Here is a 20,131-nt window from a genome sequence, read left to right on the forward strand (position 1 = left end):
ACCTGACTCCGACTCCCAACTTTGGTCTTGACTTCCAAATTGGGACCCAACCCTGACTCGAGACCCAAACCCCACTCCCGTCCTAGTTCCTGACATCCAAATCAGGACCTGATTTTTGATGTGGGACTCGACTGCCGAACTTTGATCCAGCCTCGACATCGATACTTGAATTTCGATTTCTGAAGCCTGATCCAACATTTACACCAAAATCAGGACTCAATTTCGAATCAGGACCTAACCCCGACTCTTAATCAGGGACCCAACTTTTGAAATGGGATTCGACTTCCACATCCAACCTTGACGATTGATTCAGAACTCAAACCCGACACCTGACATGAGACATGACCTTGACTCTCAACCCAAAATCTGACTCCGACACCCAACTTAAAACCCCATCCCAACCCCTGATTCGGGATCCGACATTGACACCAAACTCGGAATTCATCTTTTAATCCTAACTCGAGATCCGACCCCAACTCAACCCAGAACTCAAAAGTTGGGTCTCAATTGAGGACACTTTTGAGGACATCGTACGTCATTTCCTGCCATTTGACACCCTAAGTAGAGCAGATAAGTGTAGAAAACTAAAAAGCAAAGTTGGGAATTAATAAACAGACATACATGTTTATGATTAGTATTTACATTTTAGTTTGCAAGGGACTGATTAGGGAGTGGGTTGCAGATTCCTCTAATTCATTTGACATCAATAACTTAATATAGTAAGTTGGTTTAGTGGTCACAAAAGTAATAAAATGATAAATAGAGTATTATTTCTATTAGAGCTTGTGATTAATTATTAATCACACTACTAATGGGTTTTATTTGGATCATCCACAACATACTTTTCATTGGCTAAGCGTGCGGTGGTAAGATTCGATCCCAAGATCTCTATCTATTTTAAAGAGAGAACACTTTTATTTAAGGATAAAACGGTATCTACCAAATACGAGTCCACTTTGTTTTGACTTGATAGAGAGTTGATATTCTTCTTAACCTTACCTTTATATTATTAGGAAGAACTAACATTAAAAATTGCTTAGTTAAGAAGGTGCCAACTGCTGAATAATAAAATCAACTTTCCATTATATGCCAGCTCTGTCCATTCAATTGTTTTCATAATTTGTTTCCTATTTAAAGGCCATGTATTTGTGTTTACCAATCATCCCTTCAAGCAAATAACAACACAGAGATTTGGTTAAGAGAAAAAAATAGTATAATGGCAACATTAAAATTTCTTTCATTTCTCATTCTTCAACTCTTTTTGATTGCTAATAATTGTGAAGGTGTGGAAGTAGGATTCTACAAGAAAACATGTCCAAATGTGGAAGCAATTGTCAAAGAAACAACAAAACACTACATTTCTATTGCTCCTACTTTGGCAGCCCCTTTGTTGAGAATGCACTTTCATGATTGTTTTGTTAGGGTAAGCACCCCTATTGAATGCATTAGTCTCGAAAATTAGTCAGTTTGACTCTTGATAAACGAAAAATGTCACATAAATTGAGACAGATAGACTATATACACCATCAATATAGTTTTTTTTTTACACTAATTCATCTTTTTGTTGTAGGGATGTGATGGTTCAGTGACTACTAAATTACAACAAAAAGGGAATAAAGACAGAGAAAGATGCAATTCCAAATCAAAGCCTAAGAGGATTTCAAGTGATAGATGCTGCTAAATCTGCTTTAGAGAAAGAGTGTCCTGACATTGTATCTTGCTCTGATATTTTAGCCTTAGTTGCTCGTGATGCTGTTTCACTGGTAACTAATTACTCATGTTCGTCTCAATTTATGTGTCATATTTTCTTTTTTAGTCCGATCAAAATAAAATGTCATATTTCGTTGTAATATAGATAAATGGACCAACATGGGCAGTGCCCTTAGGAAGAAGAGATGGAAGAGTCTCAATTCTCTCAGAGGCCTCAAAAAACCTACCGACTCCTTTTGATAACTTCACTACTCTCAAAACTATATTTGGTGCATTGGGACTAAATGTTAAAGACCTTGTTGTTTTGTCAGGTAAATTTCGCTAAGAGTGTTCAAATTTTCATATACATATTTGTTCAACTGACTACCCTTGGACGACAATCTTACTCTTTTTTCCCCTCTCCTTCATAGGAGGACACACAATTGGGATGTCACATTGTTTTTCCTTTTCGAGTCGTTTGTATAATTTCACTGGCAAAGGTGACATGGACCCTAACATGGATCAAAACTACATTAATCATTTGAAGATCAAATGTAAGCCTGCAGATGTGACTACAATTGTTGAAATGGATCCTGGAAGTTTCAAGAGTTTCGACACTAATTATTACAGTATGGTTAGCAAAAGAAGAGGGTTGTTCGCGTCTGATGCAGCTCTTCTTACAGATACTCAAACGAAAGATTATGTGTTATCTCAATTAAATCCACATGGATCAACTTTCTTCAAGGATTTTTGGCGAATCGATGGTGAAAATGGGACAAATTGGAGTCCTTACTGGGAAAGCAGGGGAAATTCGAAAACATTGTGCCTTCAGAAATTAAGAAAAAACTTTGATGAGTTATTTTTCTTGCAAGATTTTAGTCATTTTCGTATTTTTTATATGTCAATTGAATAATATTTTTCCAGTTCTGATTGTATAGTGTAACTTGTAAGTTTTTATTTGATTCCTAAGCATGTAACAAATAAAAAATATTGTTTTGGTTTTACTAGCATGCATTCTCATTTTGATTTTTCTTATTTTTAGTGCATCAGACTATTTTTTTTCTTTGAATTTCAAAAAAGGTTGAAAAGAGAGCACAACTAGCATAAGGTAAATTCATAAATAACCACTTTTTAGCCGTCTTTGTGGTCGTTCTATTGATTAACTGGATAACTCGATTTTGTAAAAAGTACCTATGAATAAACTCGTCAAGGTCAGGGGATCTCGATCTATTCTACTTGAATAAAGTACAAAATAACAATTTTAACCATGCATGCTAATAGAATTGAAGCAACATTTTTATTAGTCACATGCTTAACAAACTAATTACAATAAAGGTACATTTACCACCACAAGATACATTCTTCACGAATTGATTAGAACAAAAAAGAAAAAGAAAATGAAAATGACTAAAATCTTTTTGATAGAGAAATAACTTCACAAAAATTATTCCTCTTAGTTTATAAAAGCACATTTTTTTCTAATTTCGCCCGATTTCTCAGTAAGGACTCCAATTTTTCCCATATTCACCATTGACACCCCAAAATCCTCGAAAAAAGTTGATCCACTAGAACTTAATTGTGCCAAAACATAAGCTTTTGTTTGTTTATCTGTGAGAAGTGTTGCATCAGATACAAAAAGGCCTCTTCTTTTGCTAACCAAAGTGTAATAATCAGTGTCAAATGTTTTGAAACTTCCAGGGTCCATTTCAACTGTGGTGGTCACATCATTGGGCTTACATTTTGTCTTCAATTGGGCTATATATTTTTGGTCCATGTTTGGGTCCATATCACCTTTACCAGTAAAATTGTACATACGGCTACCAAACGAAAAGCAATGTGATACTCCAAGTGTGTGTCCACCTATATATATGAAATAAGTTAGGACCAAAATATAAGTAAAGGATATAGGGTTAGTAGAATGTTCGATCCCACAGTTATAAGTAAATTTTAGTTCAGATCTTTGTGATACGTGACTAAGCATGTATAACCTTGCATAACGGTACAAATTTAACATAGGAAACTATCTTATTAAACATACATTCATATTATATATATATATATTAATTCTATTTATACTTTTAAATAATTATGTATCTTACCACTAATTAAGAATTTTCTATCATATATTGAGGAAAATACACTTATATATATGTATTTTTGCTACCATATATACTAAATTAATAGAGAGAGAGGCGAGTGAGATAGTCATGTATCCCAGATACATTCAAATCATACTAGATATATGTATGTATATGTAACTGGTTTGATTCACATATATTTAGGATGCCATATAGATAGGAGAGTGGCGAGCGAGATGAGAGGGAGGTGAGAGAGATTTGTTATGTATTCCAGATACATGTGAATCCACTTGGATAGAGTGTATTTATATATAATAAGTTACACCTAATTTTGACCTCATATATCCTGGATATATGTATCTTAACACACCAAAACTTAGAAAGATTAGTAATATTGCAAACTAAAGTATATCTAAATGAGTAATTAGCTCCGAAACTAATATGATTTTCGTAAGTTTTCTTTTATCATAATACAAAGGTAGGTAGTCAAATGAAATTATAATTTTTACCTGATAAAACAACAAGGTCTTTTACACTTAGGCCCAATGAACCAAATCTTGTTTTTAGAGTAGTGAAATTATCAAAAGGAGTTGGTAAATTTGTTGTGGCTTCTGAGAGAATTGAAACTCTCCCATCTCTTCTTCCCAATGGTACTTGCCATGTTGGTCCATTAATCTGCAAAAAAACAAACAAACATAATTAACATGTTCAAAGAAAAACTAATTGTGCAGAAACTTTATTTGATAACTCTTTAATTTAAATTTTTCACACGACAAGTATAAATTCACGAAATTAAAGGGCATGTTTACATTCTACATATCGTTCATTTAACACCACAAGATTTAATAGTTTTTTATATTTTCTTAAACGTCACGTCAAGTTAAAATCAGATAACTAAATTAAAACGAAGAAAATAATTATTTACCAATGAAACAGCATCACGAGCTACTAAGGCTAAAATATCAGCACAAGACACAACGCCAGGGCACTGTTTTTCTAAAGCAGATTTAGCAGCATCAATCACTTGGAATCCTCTTAGACTTAGGTTTGCAATTGCATCTTTCTCAGCTTGATTACTTTTAGTAGAATTTAGTAACACTGAGCCATCACATCCCTACAACATCAAAATAGAAATTAATTTAAGAAAAATAACTCAGTTTTATACTTATATATCATATCACCCTTACACTCGTAAAAAATATAGAGAACTTCTAATACTGATAAGGAATATATAGCTTACTCCAACGTGACCGGAATAATGTGGTTACTGTTGTCTTTGATCACTTCTACTCCTTTGTAGATGGTACTTGGTAGTATAGTAAATGACAAATATTGAGTAACATGTTATAATTATATGACATTATCACAATGTATTAAATTCAAAACCATATAGTATAGTAAATAAAATAATTTTGCTTACCCTAACAAAACAATCATGAAAATGCATTCTTAACAAAGGAGCAGCCAAAGTAGGAGCAATAGAAACATAGTCAACAACAGCCTTTTTCACAATTTTTTCAACATTTGGACATGTTTTCTTGTAGAACCCTACTTCAACGCCTTGTGAATTAACAAATCCCAATACAATTGCAAAATAAATTATGAAAATAGAAAGAAATTTTAGTGTTGCCATTTTTTTTAAAAAAATTGGCAAAAAGATGAAGAAATTAATTAAGCTTTTCTTAATTTGCTTGTTTGAAGTGATGATTGATTAGGGGCACAAATGTATGCTATTTAAATAGGAAGGATATTTGGTGACATATCACTTCTTTGATTATGTAAGCTGGTATTAATTTTAAGGGTGTGTTTGGTACAAAGGAAAATGTTTATCTAGAAAATAAGTGACTTTCTTAATTATTTTTTAGTGTTTTGTATGTGAACAAGAATATTATCTCCAAAATATTTATATGTAACCTAGTGTATATAATACTATGGGGTGGGGAGTAGGGGTAATCAAGGGTGACGAAAGGTGGGATATATAGTCGCACTACAATAAAAAAGGAATTTGCAGTAATTATATAATTGTCGTTATATTATATCTAGAAGTAACATAACATGAGTATTTATAACCAACACTTTATATACATATCGTTAAAAGCCTTAGCGACTCTGGATGCAATTGTATTAACTCAATTGCTGCTAAATACTTTTGCAGTTAATAATTATTACCGCTAAAAGGATAATTTATTGCCACTAAATGTCTCTTTTACTATAGTGCGATCAAGATATGAGGATTGGGATCATGGGTTTTGTCCGAATGGATGAAGTCCATTCTCTCTTACTAGTCTTGGTATCACACTATCGCGGAGGGAAAAAAATTTCATCTTGAATGGGGAAGAGACAATGAACTCGGAACATCAGTTATGGATTTGTTTACCCTACTTCCAATAGAAATTTCATTTTCCTCATTTTTAAGAAACTTATTTTTCTAAACAGAAAATATCTTAACTAATCAAAGATGGAAAATTAGAAAATATTTTTTATTTCATCCCAAGCACACCCTAAATTGAAATTGAGTTTACTATTTGGCAGTTAGCACTTCCCATGCAAAGCAATTTTTAATGTAATTGTTTTTAATATATATATATATGCAAAATAGACTGCCAAACAACCCTCAATAAAAAACATAAAAGGACTAAGCTTTCTATGAAATAGATGTGGCTATTTTTTAAATCAATTTGATGCTGATAAGAGCCATAATTAAAATTTTAATTTAAGAATTTTGAATCATGGTTTGTTTTGCTTACTGAGTTTATAGGTAATTGTACATGTTAAATAAATTTTAACACAGATTAAATTAAAAGTTTAAGTCCAAATTACGTAATTTTGTTGAACTTATTATAACTATTATTATTGTTCCGCCCCTAACTACTAAAAGTTAATTTAGAACTAGCTACGACCTAGCTAATTCGTTGCTAATTAAAATTTTCATTGCCAACATGACTTTTTTGATCAAGCATCACTAATTTGTTGTCAAATAAGATTAGCAAATGATTTTGTTGTTTAGTTATAAAATTTGTTTGTCCCTAATATTCATTTTTAGTAATGTATGCTAATGTTGTGACGTTGATCTGTTTTGGTCATTCTTGAAATGAAAAAGATTAACCGAGTTAATAAATTGACAGGTTATTGACTTAACCACATGTTACTTAAGCTAAGATGAGCTAGATCAAGATGGACTAAACATATAGATCATAACTCAATAAATTCGATTTTTATAAGCTTAAATTTTTTAATTAATTTCTTATAATTTTTTTAAATTACTTAATAAAACATGTTTTTTTATTATGACTAAAACATAACATATCAAAAATAAAAAGGTATATTTAAAAATATTTTGATAAAAGAATTTCATTAACTGTATTAGACGGATAAATGAATTGAGTTAATAAATGATGCTGACATCATGTTTCTATAGATTAATTTTATCACTTTTATATATGTGTGTCGGCACTAGAAAAATAAAATTCTTTTTTCAAGCCTTTTTCTTTGGAATAGTGAAAAAAAATATATTATTTTCGTGAATTTGGTAGTAATATTTATAAATTAAAAAGAGTCCATTTTCTAATAAGAAAGAAATATGTATCATGCATGTTTTATAAACTTAATCATTTAATTGATGTTCAGCCAATCGAATTTTAAGTTTTGTAGAGTTGACCTTCTCATTAGGAATCTGATTTTTTTTTTTAATTAAGAATCGGAAATAGTTTCTTTACCTTTAAAGTTAAGGTTACGGTCTATGTATATTCTATTCTGCTTAAATTTGAAGATAATGTTATGATTTGTATCTATTTTATTCTTTTCAAACTCCAATATATATATATATATATATATATTGATTGACTCACAAAACCAACTTGCTGTTGGACTCTGCTTATCACTATTAATTAATTCACACATGGAAAAACAAATTAAACAGGTTGAGTACTTTAATATGAGAATACTAGGAGTCGTTTGGTAGAGTGTATTAGGAGAAATAATGCATGCATTAGTTTTGTATGTTAGTAATATTTGATTTGGTATACTTTTTTCCGCTATGCATAACTAATACAAACATTAGTTATATACTCTATTGTATATTAAGATGTGTATTACTAATATCATGAATTTCTAGGTATTAGCTATGCAAGAAAAATAATGCATGCATTAGTATGGTTAAAGACTCAATTACCCCTCAAAATCTTTTTTACATGTTTTCCACCATAATTGTGAAGGATATTTTTGTAAATAAATATTTTATGCAATGCATGCAATTTTTATACACCAAAACAAACAATGCATAAGAAATAATCTATGTATAATTAATGCAAGCATAACTAATACAAACATTAATAAATAATAATACACTCTATTTAGTATTATTTTTTATACACTTTACCAAACGACCCCAGACTTCATTTGTTTGTGGTTGCAATAAATTTATCTAATCTTATTAGGATTGATAAGGTAAGATCTAACTCCCCTTGTTTGTAATTATTCACATTGAAGATTTTATTTTATTAATAATGACCATTAGACAAAGACGTTCTGTCTAATGATATAAATTTGTCCTAAAAAAACGCAATCACAAAATACTTTAATTATTAAGAATTTGAGTACAATTTTGTTTGTTTTTAAATTTTTCTCATTGAATTATTTTTGTGATTCGAGAAATATTAGTAGCATATTTTTCGAATGTAAGATGATCCAGGTCTCCTTGCGATGCCGAGTAGGTTTTGAGAAAAACAATATAACTAGACTTGGATTCGTTTTGGGCTCAACTGTGAGCAACTAACCCTTTGGGCCTGACTTCTACATGAAGTCCAGTCTATTTAGATGTTTTTCAATTTAGCCATTGGGAAGAATTTAGCAAATAGCCAATTTGAATCGTTAATTGGTAGTGGACATTCGATTTTTGGCTTGATGTTTAACTATTCGATTTTAATTTTTCGGAATGAGACCCATTCTTCCACACAATTGTTGATACAAAATTAGAAAGCTTCCGTGAAATTCGATTGCCATGATAAATTTTGTTTTCTCGCTATTGTATCATATCTCTCGTAAGGTTAGAATCAGGATTTTCATTAAACGAATTCAAAATATATATAAAAAAATGTACAATGAAGTTAAAGAAACACAACATCTATTTATATAAAATATAATCTATATCTAGTATAATTTTCATTCTTGTCTTCTAATATCTTTAATTACCTGAGATGTGCACCTTTGATCCCTTTGTTTATAAATATTCAAAAGAAAATCAAATTTATTAACTATTTAGCTATTTAGTTACTCCTATTTTATGTTAAAATTATATTGTCATTCACTATCTAAATTCTGAGGGTAATTTACTTTTAAAAATAATCTAAATATAATATATAGAGGGACTAAATATTCATTTTAATTGATTGGACACCCCACTATTGCTAATTGTATAACAAACTCATTTTGTTTTTGGTAACAAGGTCACTAATTTTGGCTATATCTCTTCAAAAGTCACTATTAATATTTGGCTAACAAAATGTGGCATGACATTATATTTAGTCAAAATGTACTTTTTCGTTTTCATTTCTCAATCCACATGGCAATAAAACCCGACCCGACCCGACCCAAGCCATACCCCAAATTAACCCTATTGATCACATAATGAATTAAGTCTCAGTAGAATTTTCGCTTTTTTCTCATATCTCAGGCCACAATCAAATTTATAAAGAAAAAAAATTAGTTCCTCTAGTTTATATACAAGGACAAATCCAACCTTTTCCCAAAAGAAATATTTTTGTAAAACACTCAATAAATTTTTACCTTAGTTTTTTCCTAATAATTTTGAGTGGTAATTAATTGATAGAGAAACTTGTTGACAATACCTACTACAAAAAGTTGTATTGGTGAAAAACAACTTCCCAACTACCCCCCTTATTGGACCACATGACAACTACCATTCTTGTTAATTTGGCCTTTTCCTTCAATCCCCCAGTCTTGTTTTTTTTTATTAGTATCAAAAATCATGGCCACGAGGGTTATTTGTCCTTTAGATTCTTTTGTCAATCTCCAAGGAGTTGTTTGGTACGAAGATGAGACAAATAGACTAAACGATCGGTTAGGGGTTGTTTGGTAGATAAAGGTATTTCATGAGAATAGTTATCCTACTATATATATATATATATGAGATATATAATTTATTTCATCGTTATAATGTAATGATCGAGATAATAAATAATCATGAGACTAACTAATACTCATTCCGTTCATATTTATTATATGTCGTCCTTACTAAAAATAGGTGTTCTTTAATACTTGTCATTTTACAAAACCAATACATAAATAACATTATTCTTTCTATTTTACCCTTGAGAGTTATTAGTATCTTGAAAATATGAATTTGACCAACATAGGAAAACTAAATGATTAATTCACGTTCACTGTTCAATTTAATAATTAATCAAAATAAATTAATTTATGTTTATTTATCGTAAACTTGACTTCAATAGATCACCACATACATACGGGTACAGTGGTAAACTTACCTAGTTTCTTAAGGGAAGTGAAATCTAAAATGATGATATATAAATAGAAATGGAGGAATATCCCTTAAGAAGTGTTGGATGAAATCATATTGCATCTTATTCAATATTATTATCTTTTATCCCTCGTACCAAACTAACTCTGCTATCTTCTTCTAGTGTACAATTTTCCTCTATATATAGTTTGGTTCTAGCTATTCTTCTTTAGCTCTTCATCGCTACTGTTTTTAAATATTTGCCAAATTATTTCCATCTCTAATGGCTGATTTGGATAGTTCAAGCACATCAAATAATGCCTTCATAGACTCCCCTTGTAAGTTCTTAATTTTCAAATATGTAAATTTTTACTGTTCTATTATGTCACTCATGTATTATGATAAATTTGTGGTATTACTTCATATTTGATAATAATATAGTTTTAGATACAATCTCATTGTAATATATTCTTTTATAAGATAAAATTAAAATTTATCAAGAAAGACTCAAAGTATTAATACTCACTAGAGGCGTAGCAAGGTAGGAACCTCATCCGGCAAAAAATAAAATACACTATTTATATATGATTGAAATTATTTTTTGTGTATTTATAATAGAGGCTGAATCTCCCTCGACTTTACGTTTGTTTACTTCATTATATTTTAAATTCTCTTAATAAAAATCCTAACTTCGCTACTAAATATCCGGAAGGAATAATCTCATGTTATTGTTTCCAATGATGTGTTTAATTAGCATTTGAGGCAAAAAAGGAAGAGAGCTCGAAGCTTGAATTTTCCCAAGATGAGGAAATCCTTATTACTAAAATGTTCAACTTGGTTGGTGAGAGGTAATTCATCAGTGTATAATCTTTTTATATTATTTAAATTCCTATATCTTAATTGTCTGTACATTTTTCTTGTCTAGCTAGCTGTTATTTTGAAAAAAATAATTAACATTTTCTATATTTAGATTATGCATACTCTATTTGTCTGTCTTTTTTTTTCATTTGGTGAACTCGAACTTGAGATATCTGATTAAAGATGAAAAATACTTATCATTCCATCACAATCCTTGTTGGTACTCTATCCGTCTTGTTTTAACTGTGTTTTAATTTTTTACCTTCTCATTAATATAAATAGTAAATATAAGAAATAATTTATTAAGTTACTCTTATTTAATAAAGATAGAATGATTTTTCCTCTTAAATATTGTTTTTATTTCTTTAGTATTAAGAATATAATGGAAAATGATTGTCAATTTTAATTTTGAATTTCTAAAGTGATAGTTATTCTGATCATTGGGACAATTTTCTTGAACTAAAGTAACAATTAAGAGTAAATATTACTTTGATAAGTACTTTAACTAAAGGTCTTGAGTTTGAGTACCCTTGATTAAGGAGTCGTTTTTGTTAGGGAGCGCTTTATCCCCTGGGACTTTCTGACACAAATCCAAATTTAATTAAGCTCCAATGTGAGTACCAGCCACCAAGTGGAAAAAAAAAATTGTTCGATAAGTTACATCGATTTGATTTAAACACTGGTGCGATGATTAAATATTACTTCCACAATTTTATTTTACTTGTCTACTTTCTCATTTATGTCTCTTAAGAAATCATAAATAAGAAAAATAGTTTTACTAATTTACCTTTTTAAAATCTTTTTAATACATTCTATTTAAGTGTCATTTTTAATCAATAAATAATGTTATTTGATTAGGTGGTCATTAATTGCTGGAAGAATTCCAGGGAGAACTGCAGAAGAAATTGAGAAGTATTGGAACTCAAGAAATTCCACCAGCCAATAAATATTCTCTTCTTTCTATATATAGAGCTACAAAATCAGAAAATATTTATTATCACTTCCTTCCTTATTATTTATTTGAGATGGTTTTGTAGAACAATATGAAAAAAAGAAGTGAACATTGGATTGGAATAAATATACTGTGATTTAAAGAGGAAATATTCCTCGTTAAAAATAATATTAGTGTATATATACCTTCGTCGAGTAACAAATGTTGCATATATACTCTCGACGTCTAACAAATGATGCATATTTATCTTTGTTATTTATTGGAAAAAGGGTCTGAAAAATACTCCAACTTTGGCTGAAATTGTTGTTACGATACCAAACTTTATGGAGGACCTTTTATCCCCTGCACTATTTAATAGTATATTTTAAAGGTATATATGTGCCCACGTGGACATCATAAATATTTCATCATTATAAATAGTAACGTGTCCACGTGGGCACATATATACCTTTAAAATATACTATTAAATAGTGCAGGGGATAAAAGGTCCTCCATAAAGTTTGGTATCGTAACAACAATTTCAGCCAAAGTTGGAGTATTTTTCAGACCCTTTTTCCAATAAATAACAAAGATAAATATGCATCATTTGTTAGACGTCGAGAGTATATATGCAACATTTGTTACTCGACGAAGGTATATATACACTAATATTATTTTTAACGAGGAATATTCCCTCTGCGCTATTTAATAGTGTATTTTAAAGGTATATATGTGCCCACGTGGACACGTTACTATTTATAATGATGAAATATTTATGATGTCCACGTGGGCACATATATACCTTTAAAATACACTATTAAATAGTGCATGAGGGTAAAAGGTCCTTTCCAAAGTTCTTTACAGAAATTTCGGTCAAAGTTCAGATATATTTCAAACATTTTTTCCTTATTTATTTAACGGACTGAATTAAACAAAAATAATCCTAAAATAGGGTTTATATATAATTTCAACCAACTCAACATAGAAATATTGAAAATATAATATTTTGCTATCATTTTTCGTTTTAATGATATTTAGTGTTAGGTATACCTAATAGAATTTGTCACTTGGTGCCTTGCATCAACTAACAAAAAAAAAATAGTAATACTTTTTCAACATATACATGACAAAGTATAATCAAAATGGGAGGGGGAAAACAAGAAAATTAAGTACTTAAGCAAACTTGTTTTCATAGAATCAAACATTCAAACAATGATATACAATTACATGAATAGGGAAATTAAAATTCAAAACCAAGCAAAGATCGAAATCAAAATTGCAATCATAAATTAACTAAATTTATCAAATAAACATTTCAATAATTTGAATATGTCTTCAATACGACTCCTCATGTGCGTGTCAGACTGTATCCTCTCAATAGGGCGAGTAGAGAAAGACGATATAAGATAATGAAGATATAAGGAGACAAAAGAGCCCATAATCGGAAGACGAAAGGTTGTTGCTCCCGGAACCACCACCTCCTACACCACCACCCTTGCTACGCCGCTGCCCCATCACGGTATCGGAGAGGAGGAACACGGCCATGAGTACAATAAGAACTATAGCCATTTTAGATGTAATAGCCATCTTCTCAATTCTCAAAACTATGCAAAACAATATATAGGTCGTGCAATATTTAGATATATATAGTGTATAATATATAGTTGTAAATAAGTCAACGCACTACTATTTTGAATATAATTAACCTATGGACGGTGGACGTGTTGTATTATCGGTCTTAATTTATGTATATCTCCATTAAAATCGATATAAAATTTAAGAAAGAAGGAATTTTTAAAAATAAAAATTATAGTCTAAAATAATCTTTCGACATTTGTGTGATCATAAATTATTTCATTGTATAAAATAACTTTATTTAATTATAAATAAATTATATTTTATCTGGAGTGAACTAAAAAAAAACAGGAGAAAAAGAAAGAGTAGTAAATAGTATCTTAATATTCTATGATATCTTCAAAAAGGTTTATTTGTATATGATGTTCATAAAATCAAATGCACGACGTGTGTTATAATACATGAATTTTTATTATTTAATTGTGAATAAATTAGTACTTTTTTATTTTGTTTTAAAAGTTTTGATAATATTTACAAAAGATTAGGGCGTCCCTCATTGACTTAGATATACAGGCTATATTAATGTAAGCCCAAAATAGTTCAATTTGGTAGAAATAGTATCCATCAGTCATTTTTCGGCAAATAATTATGGAAAAATTACCTAAATACACTCATAATCTCTAAAATTTCCTATCATTAAAAAAAATAATCAAAAATCCCCTCTTGAATACATCACTCTCCTCTCGCTAATACATCCCAATCCCCTCTCTGATACATTTCTCCCCTCTTTGATACATCTCTCACCTATGTATCCGGAGTACAGTGATGTATATGGATGTCTTATCCCCTCTATGATACATCCCTCACCTATGTATCCGGATGTCCAGTGATGTAAATCTTGAAGTCTAGTGATGTATCCAAAATTCATACATTTTAAGGGATTTTTGTAATTTGAAAAAAAGTAGGAAAATAATGTAATTAGCTCTTAACACTATGAGATTTATGTAAATTATACAATAACTAGTGAATTCTTCCGCGCTTCGCGCGGTCATCAAGAACACAAATAATTTACTAAATATTATTTGAATAGAAAAGATATTATACATATAAAAAAGGTATTTTTATGTATATTTAATAATTTTAGTTGAAATTTTAAATAATTTTTAAGAGTTTCTTTCTTACATAAAAAAAGAATATAAGATAATTATATTATACCTTCCTATAAATTTATAGATGTATAATTTGGTTCCATAGGAAAAAAACATGTTTTTTTCTTACATGTAATCATCTTCTTTAGAAGTAAAAGAACCTCTTGTAATTTATAATGATTTTAAAATAAATAACATAAATATACTATTTTTCAAAGTAAAAAAACAATAGAAGAAGAAATAAATAAATATACTTTTAAAGAATAGATTATATATATTGGGGTTGTTAAATATAATTAATATACTTTTAATGTAAATAAGTAATGGTTACAATTAAATAGTGAGTAATGTTTTCGAAACTTCTACGTACCAATTAACTTTAACGAAGAATAATATTTTTTATAACGTGAAAAAATATAATTAACGTTCTTGTTCTTAGAAAGTCAATCAACTAATTGTTATTATAATTTCAAAACATTATGAGCACGTAAGCCAAAGTGAACTCAAACAATGGTGACCCAAAATTCCTCTTCTCATATTTATTCTATATTTAGGCTATTAATCCATATACAATATATATTTGACTAAATATACATACATCATCTTCTTATTTTTGAATTTTAGAGATAAATCTAGTACTAATTTATAATCTCCCAGTATAAAACAAACTTATACTTAGTTAATGTACTTTATGTTATTCATTTGTGTTGTTAAATTTAACTTTATTCATTTCGATCTTTCCGCCATCCTCTAACCAAATATGAAATGTAATTATGTTTAATGAATTGAATTTTGTAGAAAAATAATAAACAAATACAACTTGATCTTATGATGAAAACGTAAGTTATACCCTTTCTTTATAATATCAATAACAATGGTTGTGTCTCAATTATTTCAAATAATATAAATGTTTCTTCTTTGTGTATATAAACTTTTTTAGAATTATCGCATCATCTCTCCCTCCATGTTATTTATATTTATCTGTTAAACTTTTTATGCAGGCATATTTATCGATAGCTTTAAGAACTTACGTAATAAACAACAAATAAAAATTACTTTGTTAAATTTTATTTCTTTTAAGCAATTAATTATAAATTTTAAAATTTAATTAGTGTCCGAATTTTAACATAATTAAGTTACTAATTTGAACCAAGAGAAAAGATTTATAAATTTTAAACTTGATTTGTATTTTTATAACATAATTTCAAACATAATTAAGATAAATTTGTCGTGAGGAAGTGATATCTCATTAGGATCTACTCTAGTATTTTATAATACTAATTTGAACTAAAAGAATTTATAGACTTACAACAATAAGAAGTTCCTATAAACATTGAACATAAAAAGCATCATAAAGATTCACAAGAAAGAAAAATAATACAATACACATATCAATGCGACTTTAATCATTAAAATTAAAAATAGAAGGAAAAATAAAATCAAATCATAATTATCTAAACTCTTGTGATATCCATTTCACAAATCTATCAATATTGAAGAGTTTTTTTTCTTTTCAAGTCAAACAAAAGCAAAGAGGTATCACTCTCGTTGATATTTACTTCACAAATCTATCACTATTCAAAAGCTTTCTTCATATAAAAAATAAATTTAAGAGGCATCAAAGAGATACATAAGAAAAAAAAGAGAGAAAAGAAATAGTACAATAAACATATCATTAAAAAATAGAAGGAAAAGGAAATCAATGCATAATTATCTAAGCTCTTGTCAATATCACTTCACAAGCTTATCACTATTCAACAACTTTCTTCTTCTTTTTCAAGCCAAATAAAAGCATAAATATAATACTATAGTGAAAATGAAGGGTTAACTTTGGGTAGAATGAAACAAAAATATGAATTTATATAGAAAATAATGGAGGAATACCATAAGGTATCTTAACTTTCATATTTAATATTTAAGGGTTATGAATATGAAATGTTGGAAATTATGAGAGTTATAACTATATGCATATTATATCTAATTAAAGAAGATATATTATAGTGGAGAAGGTTATGAATATGAAAAGTTGAAAATTATGAGAGTTATGAATATATGCACATTATATATATATTATAGTGAGAGGTGAAAAGTTGAGTAATTGAGTATAAAGTCTTAAATAAAGAAAAATGCTCAAAAAAAGGAGAAAAGGAAAAAATATGAATGGAGGTCATAGAGAGGTGTTACATCACCTTCTATATGTTCCTCCTTTATATATATATATAAATTATTGTTCAGGAGTGTAAAATACATAAGTGAAATTTTGCGACTATAAATTTTAAAACTCACAATAATTATTTTCAATTATGGGACTAAAAAATCGGTAAATTACACCCAATAACCTTGGAAAATGACGGACAAATCTTCGAAGTTAAAAGTCAAAACTTAAAAGGTTTTTTTTTTTTTTGGGGGATCAACATGTTAAAAGTTCAAGAGGCTATCCTTTATAATTATGGCTATTTGTGAAAAAATTTCCCAAATTTGTTTGGTTTCAAGATTGATCAAGAAAATAATTAAGGCCCAGCCACTAAAATTCCCTCTTTTTTTATTTGTTTATTTGGAAAATAAATGTGATAACTATTTTTCTTAAATTAATACATTTAAGTTCTTTCAAAATTTACATAATTTTCAGTCTCCAACTCAACCCATCAGATTAAGTTCCCAAACAAGTCATAGTCCGATCCACTAAAACTTTAGTCTATTCTACTTTAAAACGAGTTAGATTTTGTCACCCCTATTTCCAAGCCAGTGACCAGAATGTAGAACAAAGAAAATGTGTTTATTTTATGAAAAAAATGAGGAACTCTAGAATTATTTTAACATTTAAATTATGGAATTCAAGTAGCATAATATATTTTAGCTTTGAATAATTCTGGTGATTTTCAAATTATTCTGGGCAATATTTTGGGCCCTCTAAATGCTCAAGGATATCATTTTGTGTCTCCTTTTGGACTTTAATTTTATTTACGAGATTACAGAGTTAAAACCACATATTTTTTTAGTAGCAATTATGGGTGTACATGACCAGGTTAGTTCGGGTTTTTCAAATATCAAACCAAACCATTTGTGTAAAAAATTTAAATTTATAAACCAAATCAAACTAATAAAATTCGAATTTTTTGGGTTTTTCAAATACCAAACCAAACCATTGTGTCGAATTTTTAAATTTATAAATCAAACCAAACTAATAAACCTCGAATTTTTTCAAATTTTTGGATTTTTTCGGTAAAGTTTGCATACAAACATATAATTAACTTGTGCTCCAAATATTTCTTTAGTCTAACCAAAATACAATTATCTAAGATGTTTCTTAAAAAAATAACACAAAATATGAGATGAGTACTGTTATTCCGTAATTTTCCTATCTTTAGAAAAATCACCATTTTGAAATGTTCTAAGTATGAAACAATTCGAGAAAAATACTTAGAAAAGAGTCGCCACTTAATCTTTTAAAGAAATTAAGAAAACTTATAATTTTCAAAGATTTCGCCACTTAATTTTTTAAAGAAATTAAGAAAACTTATAATTTTCAAAGATTTAAACAGAGAAAATCATTTGAAAATATCAAAGAGGGTTCGGGGTTCAATTTACACTTCGAGAAGGGCTTAAGCATTCGAAGTGCCCGCTAACATGCGGTTGACCTGTGACTTGACTAAAATATATTTTGACTATTTTTAGAAAAAATGATTTAACATAAGAATAATAATTTACAATATTTGGTTAACTTTGAGAAAAATAGTCAAATAAATGACACATTTTATTTCATTTTTTATTTTTTTAGAGAAAGGGATCCAAAATGAAACATTTGGCTCGAAATACAAATGATTGGAATATTAATAAAACTAGATTAATTAGGATTTACTTGACTTATTTTTAAATAATAATTTAACCCCAATTGGTAAATTTAAGCATGAAAATCATTTTAAATTAATTGAAAAATACGAGTTTTGACTAACCTCTTTGAGAAAATGACTAAGTAGGAAGAGAACATTTTTTTGTTTATTTGAGAAAAATACTTTAAACTTAAAACCACTAAAAAATAAAATGTGATCAAGTGAAGAGGCCTTAAAACATATCTTTTTAAGAACAAAGATTTAACTTAATTAAAATACAAAATTCAACCAATATTTGATTAATAAAATAAGTGAACACAACAAGTGAAATGTATTAAAAATAAACCAACACAAAGAAAATGACTCGTCTTTTTGGGAAATCTAATTAAGTTATTTAAAGTTAGAGTTTAACAAGATTAGCCAAAACATAATCAAACAATTAGAAGAGTAAAAGAGATAATGAAATTGGGCCCCTTCTTGGGCCAATTTCGCTGCAAATTTTGGCCTTTAACCCAATCCCCTTTTTGTATACACCGGCTGTATATTAGTATATATTGGCGTGTATATCAGCTCTTTCCGTGTATCTCCTGCTTCCGAACACCTGTATTTTACCTCATCTTTGTATTTTCGCATTTTTGACCTATAATTTGCTGTATAATGAGTATATACTTCTGTATACATTATGAATACAGCCCATTTTTTGGGCTTTCGAACATTTGTGAACTAATTTCCAGTAGTGTTGGGTCTCCGGGACCTGTAACAGCTTCCGAATATATAGGGGCTGACTCGATAAAAGAATTTTGGGCCTTTATGGCCCGTCCAAAATGCAAAGATTGAGTCACCGAAATGCAAAGATTGAGTCCGTGAGGACTTGGGCAGATTTTATGCAACAAAAAGATAACCAAGAATTAGAATAGAGATAAAATTCCAACAAAACGACAAATCAAGTAATCAATTCAAGATAGAAGTAAACACATAAATCACTTTAGGAGATACGAACATAATTGCAAAATAAAAGCACTTCTAAACAAAAGACGAAGGGCTTATATCCAAAGAAACGAGATACTTGCAGCAGTCAATTAAGATTAAGACAAGCCAACTAATTAAATGAGCTTCTTAACTAAGTAGAAAAATATAACATCATCTAAGTGAAGCAAAGCAAGATCAACAGTGAACTACAAAATTATGGCAACATACAACTATATTCTGGCAAAAAGGCTTGGAGGAAAATGATCATTTATGTTGTCTCACAACCTAAATACGTAAAGGTAGCAATTTATGAGGTTTAATATATATATAACCTACCCAGTACTTTCATAGTGCATTAAAAAAAAACCAACAATATAAGGTAGTATCTAACTATGACAACATCAACAAATGGTAATTAGGCATATCCTATCCAAGAGAAAACAAATGAACTCAAACAACCACTCAACATAAGTCGGTATAGTCTTGTTTATATGTCAAAACCATCGACAAACACAAATTTGCTCTCTTAATTTAAAAGTGAACAAACTAAGAGACCCAACACGATGTAATAGAGC

At 29.0% G+C, this 20,131-nt stretch overlaps 2 protein-coding genes and 1 pseudogene across 2 annotated transcripts; 2 read left to right on the forward strand and 1 right to left on the reverse strand.

Annotated features, from left to right (window-relative positions):
* Nucleotides 1–1,176: 1,176 nt before the first annotated feature.
* LOC102587293 (peroxidase 27-like) lies at nt 1,177–2,595 on the forward strand (annotated as a pseudogene).
* Nucleotides 2,596–2,964: 369 nt separating this feature from the next.
* Nucleotides 2,965–5,453, reverse strand: LOC102587612 (peroxidase 27-like). Its single transcript, XM_006351976.2, has 4 exons — nt 5,188–5,453; nt 4,693–4,881; nt 4,277–4,442; nt 2,965–3,549 (listed from the first exon to the last, which is right to left on the reverse strand). The coding sequence occupies exons 1-4, from the start codon at nt 5,398–5,400 to the stop codon at nt 3,143–3,145; spliced, it is 975 nt and encodes a 324-aa protein (XP_006352038.2). The 5' UTR covers nt 5,401–5,453; the 3' UTR covers nt 2,965–3,142.
* A 4,927-nt stretch (nt 5,454–10,380) lies between these two features.
* LOC102588372 (MYB-like transcription factor ETC1) lies at nt 10,381–12,197 on the forward strand. Its single transcript, XM_006351897.2, has 3 exons — nt 10,381–10,583; nt 11,000–11,093; nt 11,962–12,197. The coding sequence occupies exons 1-3, from the start codon at nt 10,529–10,531 to the stop codon at nt 12,047–12,049; spliced, it is 237 nt and encodes a 78-aa protein (XP_006351959.1). The 5' UTR covers nt 10,381–10,528; the 3' UTR covers nt 12,050–12,197.
* The last annotated feature ends 7,934 nt before the right edge of the window (nt 12,198–20,131 follow it).

Source organism: Solanum tuberosum, unplaced genomic scaffold, assembly GCF_000226075.1.
Source record: "Solanum tuberosum cultivar DM 1-3 516 R44 unplaced genomic scaffold, SolTub_3.0 scf00140, whole genome shotgun sequence".
NCBI lineage: Eukaryota > Viridiplantae > Streptophyta > Magnoliopsida > Solanales > Solanaceae > Solanum > Solanum tuberosum.

Bases quoted from the DNA above. Each gene is read 5' to 3' on its own strand.
- LOC102587612 (XM_006351976.2), bottom strand. From the start codon at position 5,400: ATGGCAACACTAAAATTTCTTTCTATTTTCATAATTTATTTTGCAATT. The intron at 4,443-4,692 runs GTAAATAATTAT...GTTTTTTTGCAG, and splicing joins CTCGTGATGCTGTTTCATTG to ATTAATGGACCAACATGGCA. The intron at 3,550-4,276 runs GTAAAAATTATA...TCATATATATAG, and splicing joins AGACCTTGTTGTTTTATCAG to GTGGACACACACTTGGAGTA.
- LOC102588372 (XM_006351897.2), top strand. From the start codon at position 10,529: ATGGCTGATTTGGATAGTTCAAGCACATCAAATAATGCCTTCATAGAC. The intron at 10,584-10,999 runs GTAAGTTCTTAA...GTGTTTAATTAG, and splicing joins TGCCTTCATAGACTCCCCTT to CATTTGAGGCAAAAAAGGAA. The intron at 11,094-11,961 runs GTAATTCATCAG...TTATTTGATTAG, and splicing joins TTCAACTTGGTTGGTGAGAG to GTGGTCATTAATTGCTGGAA.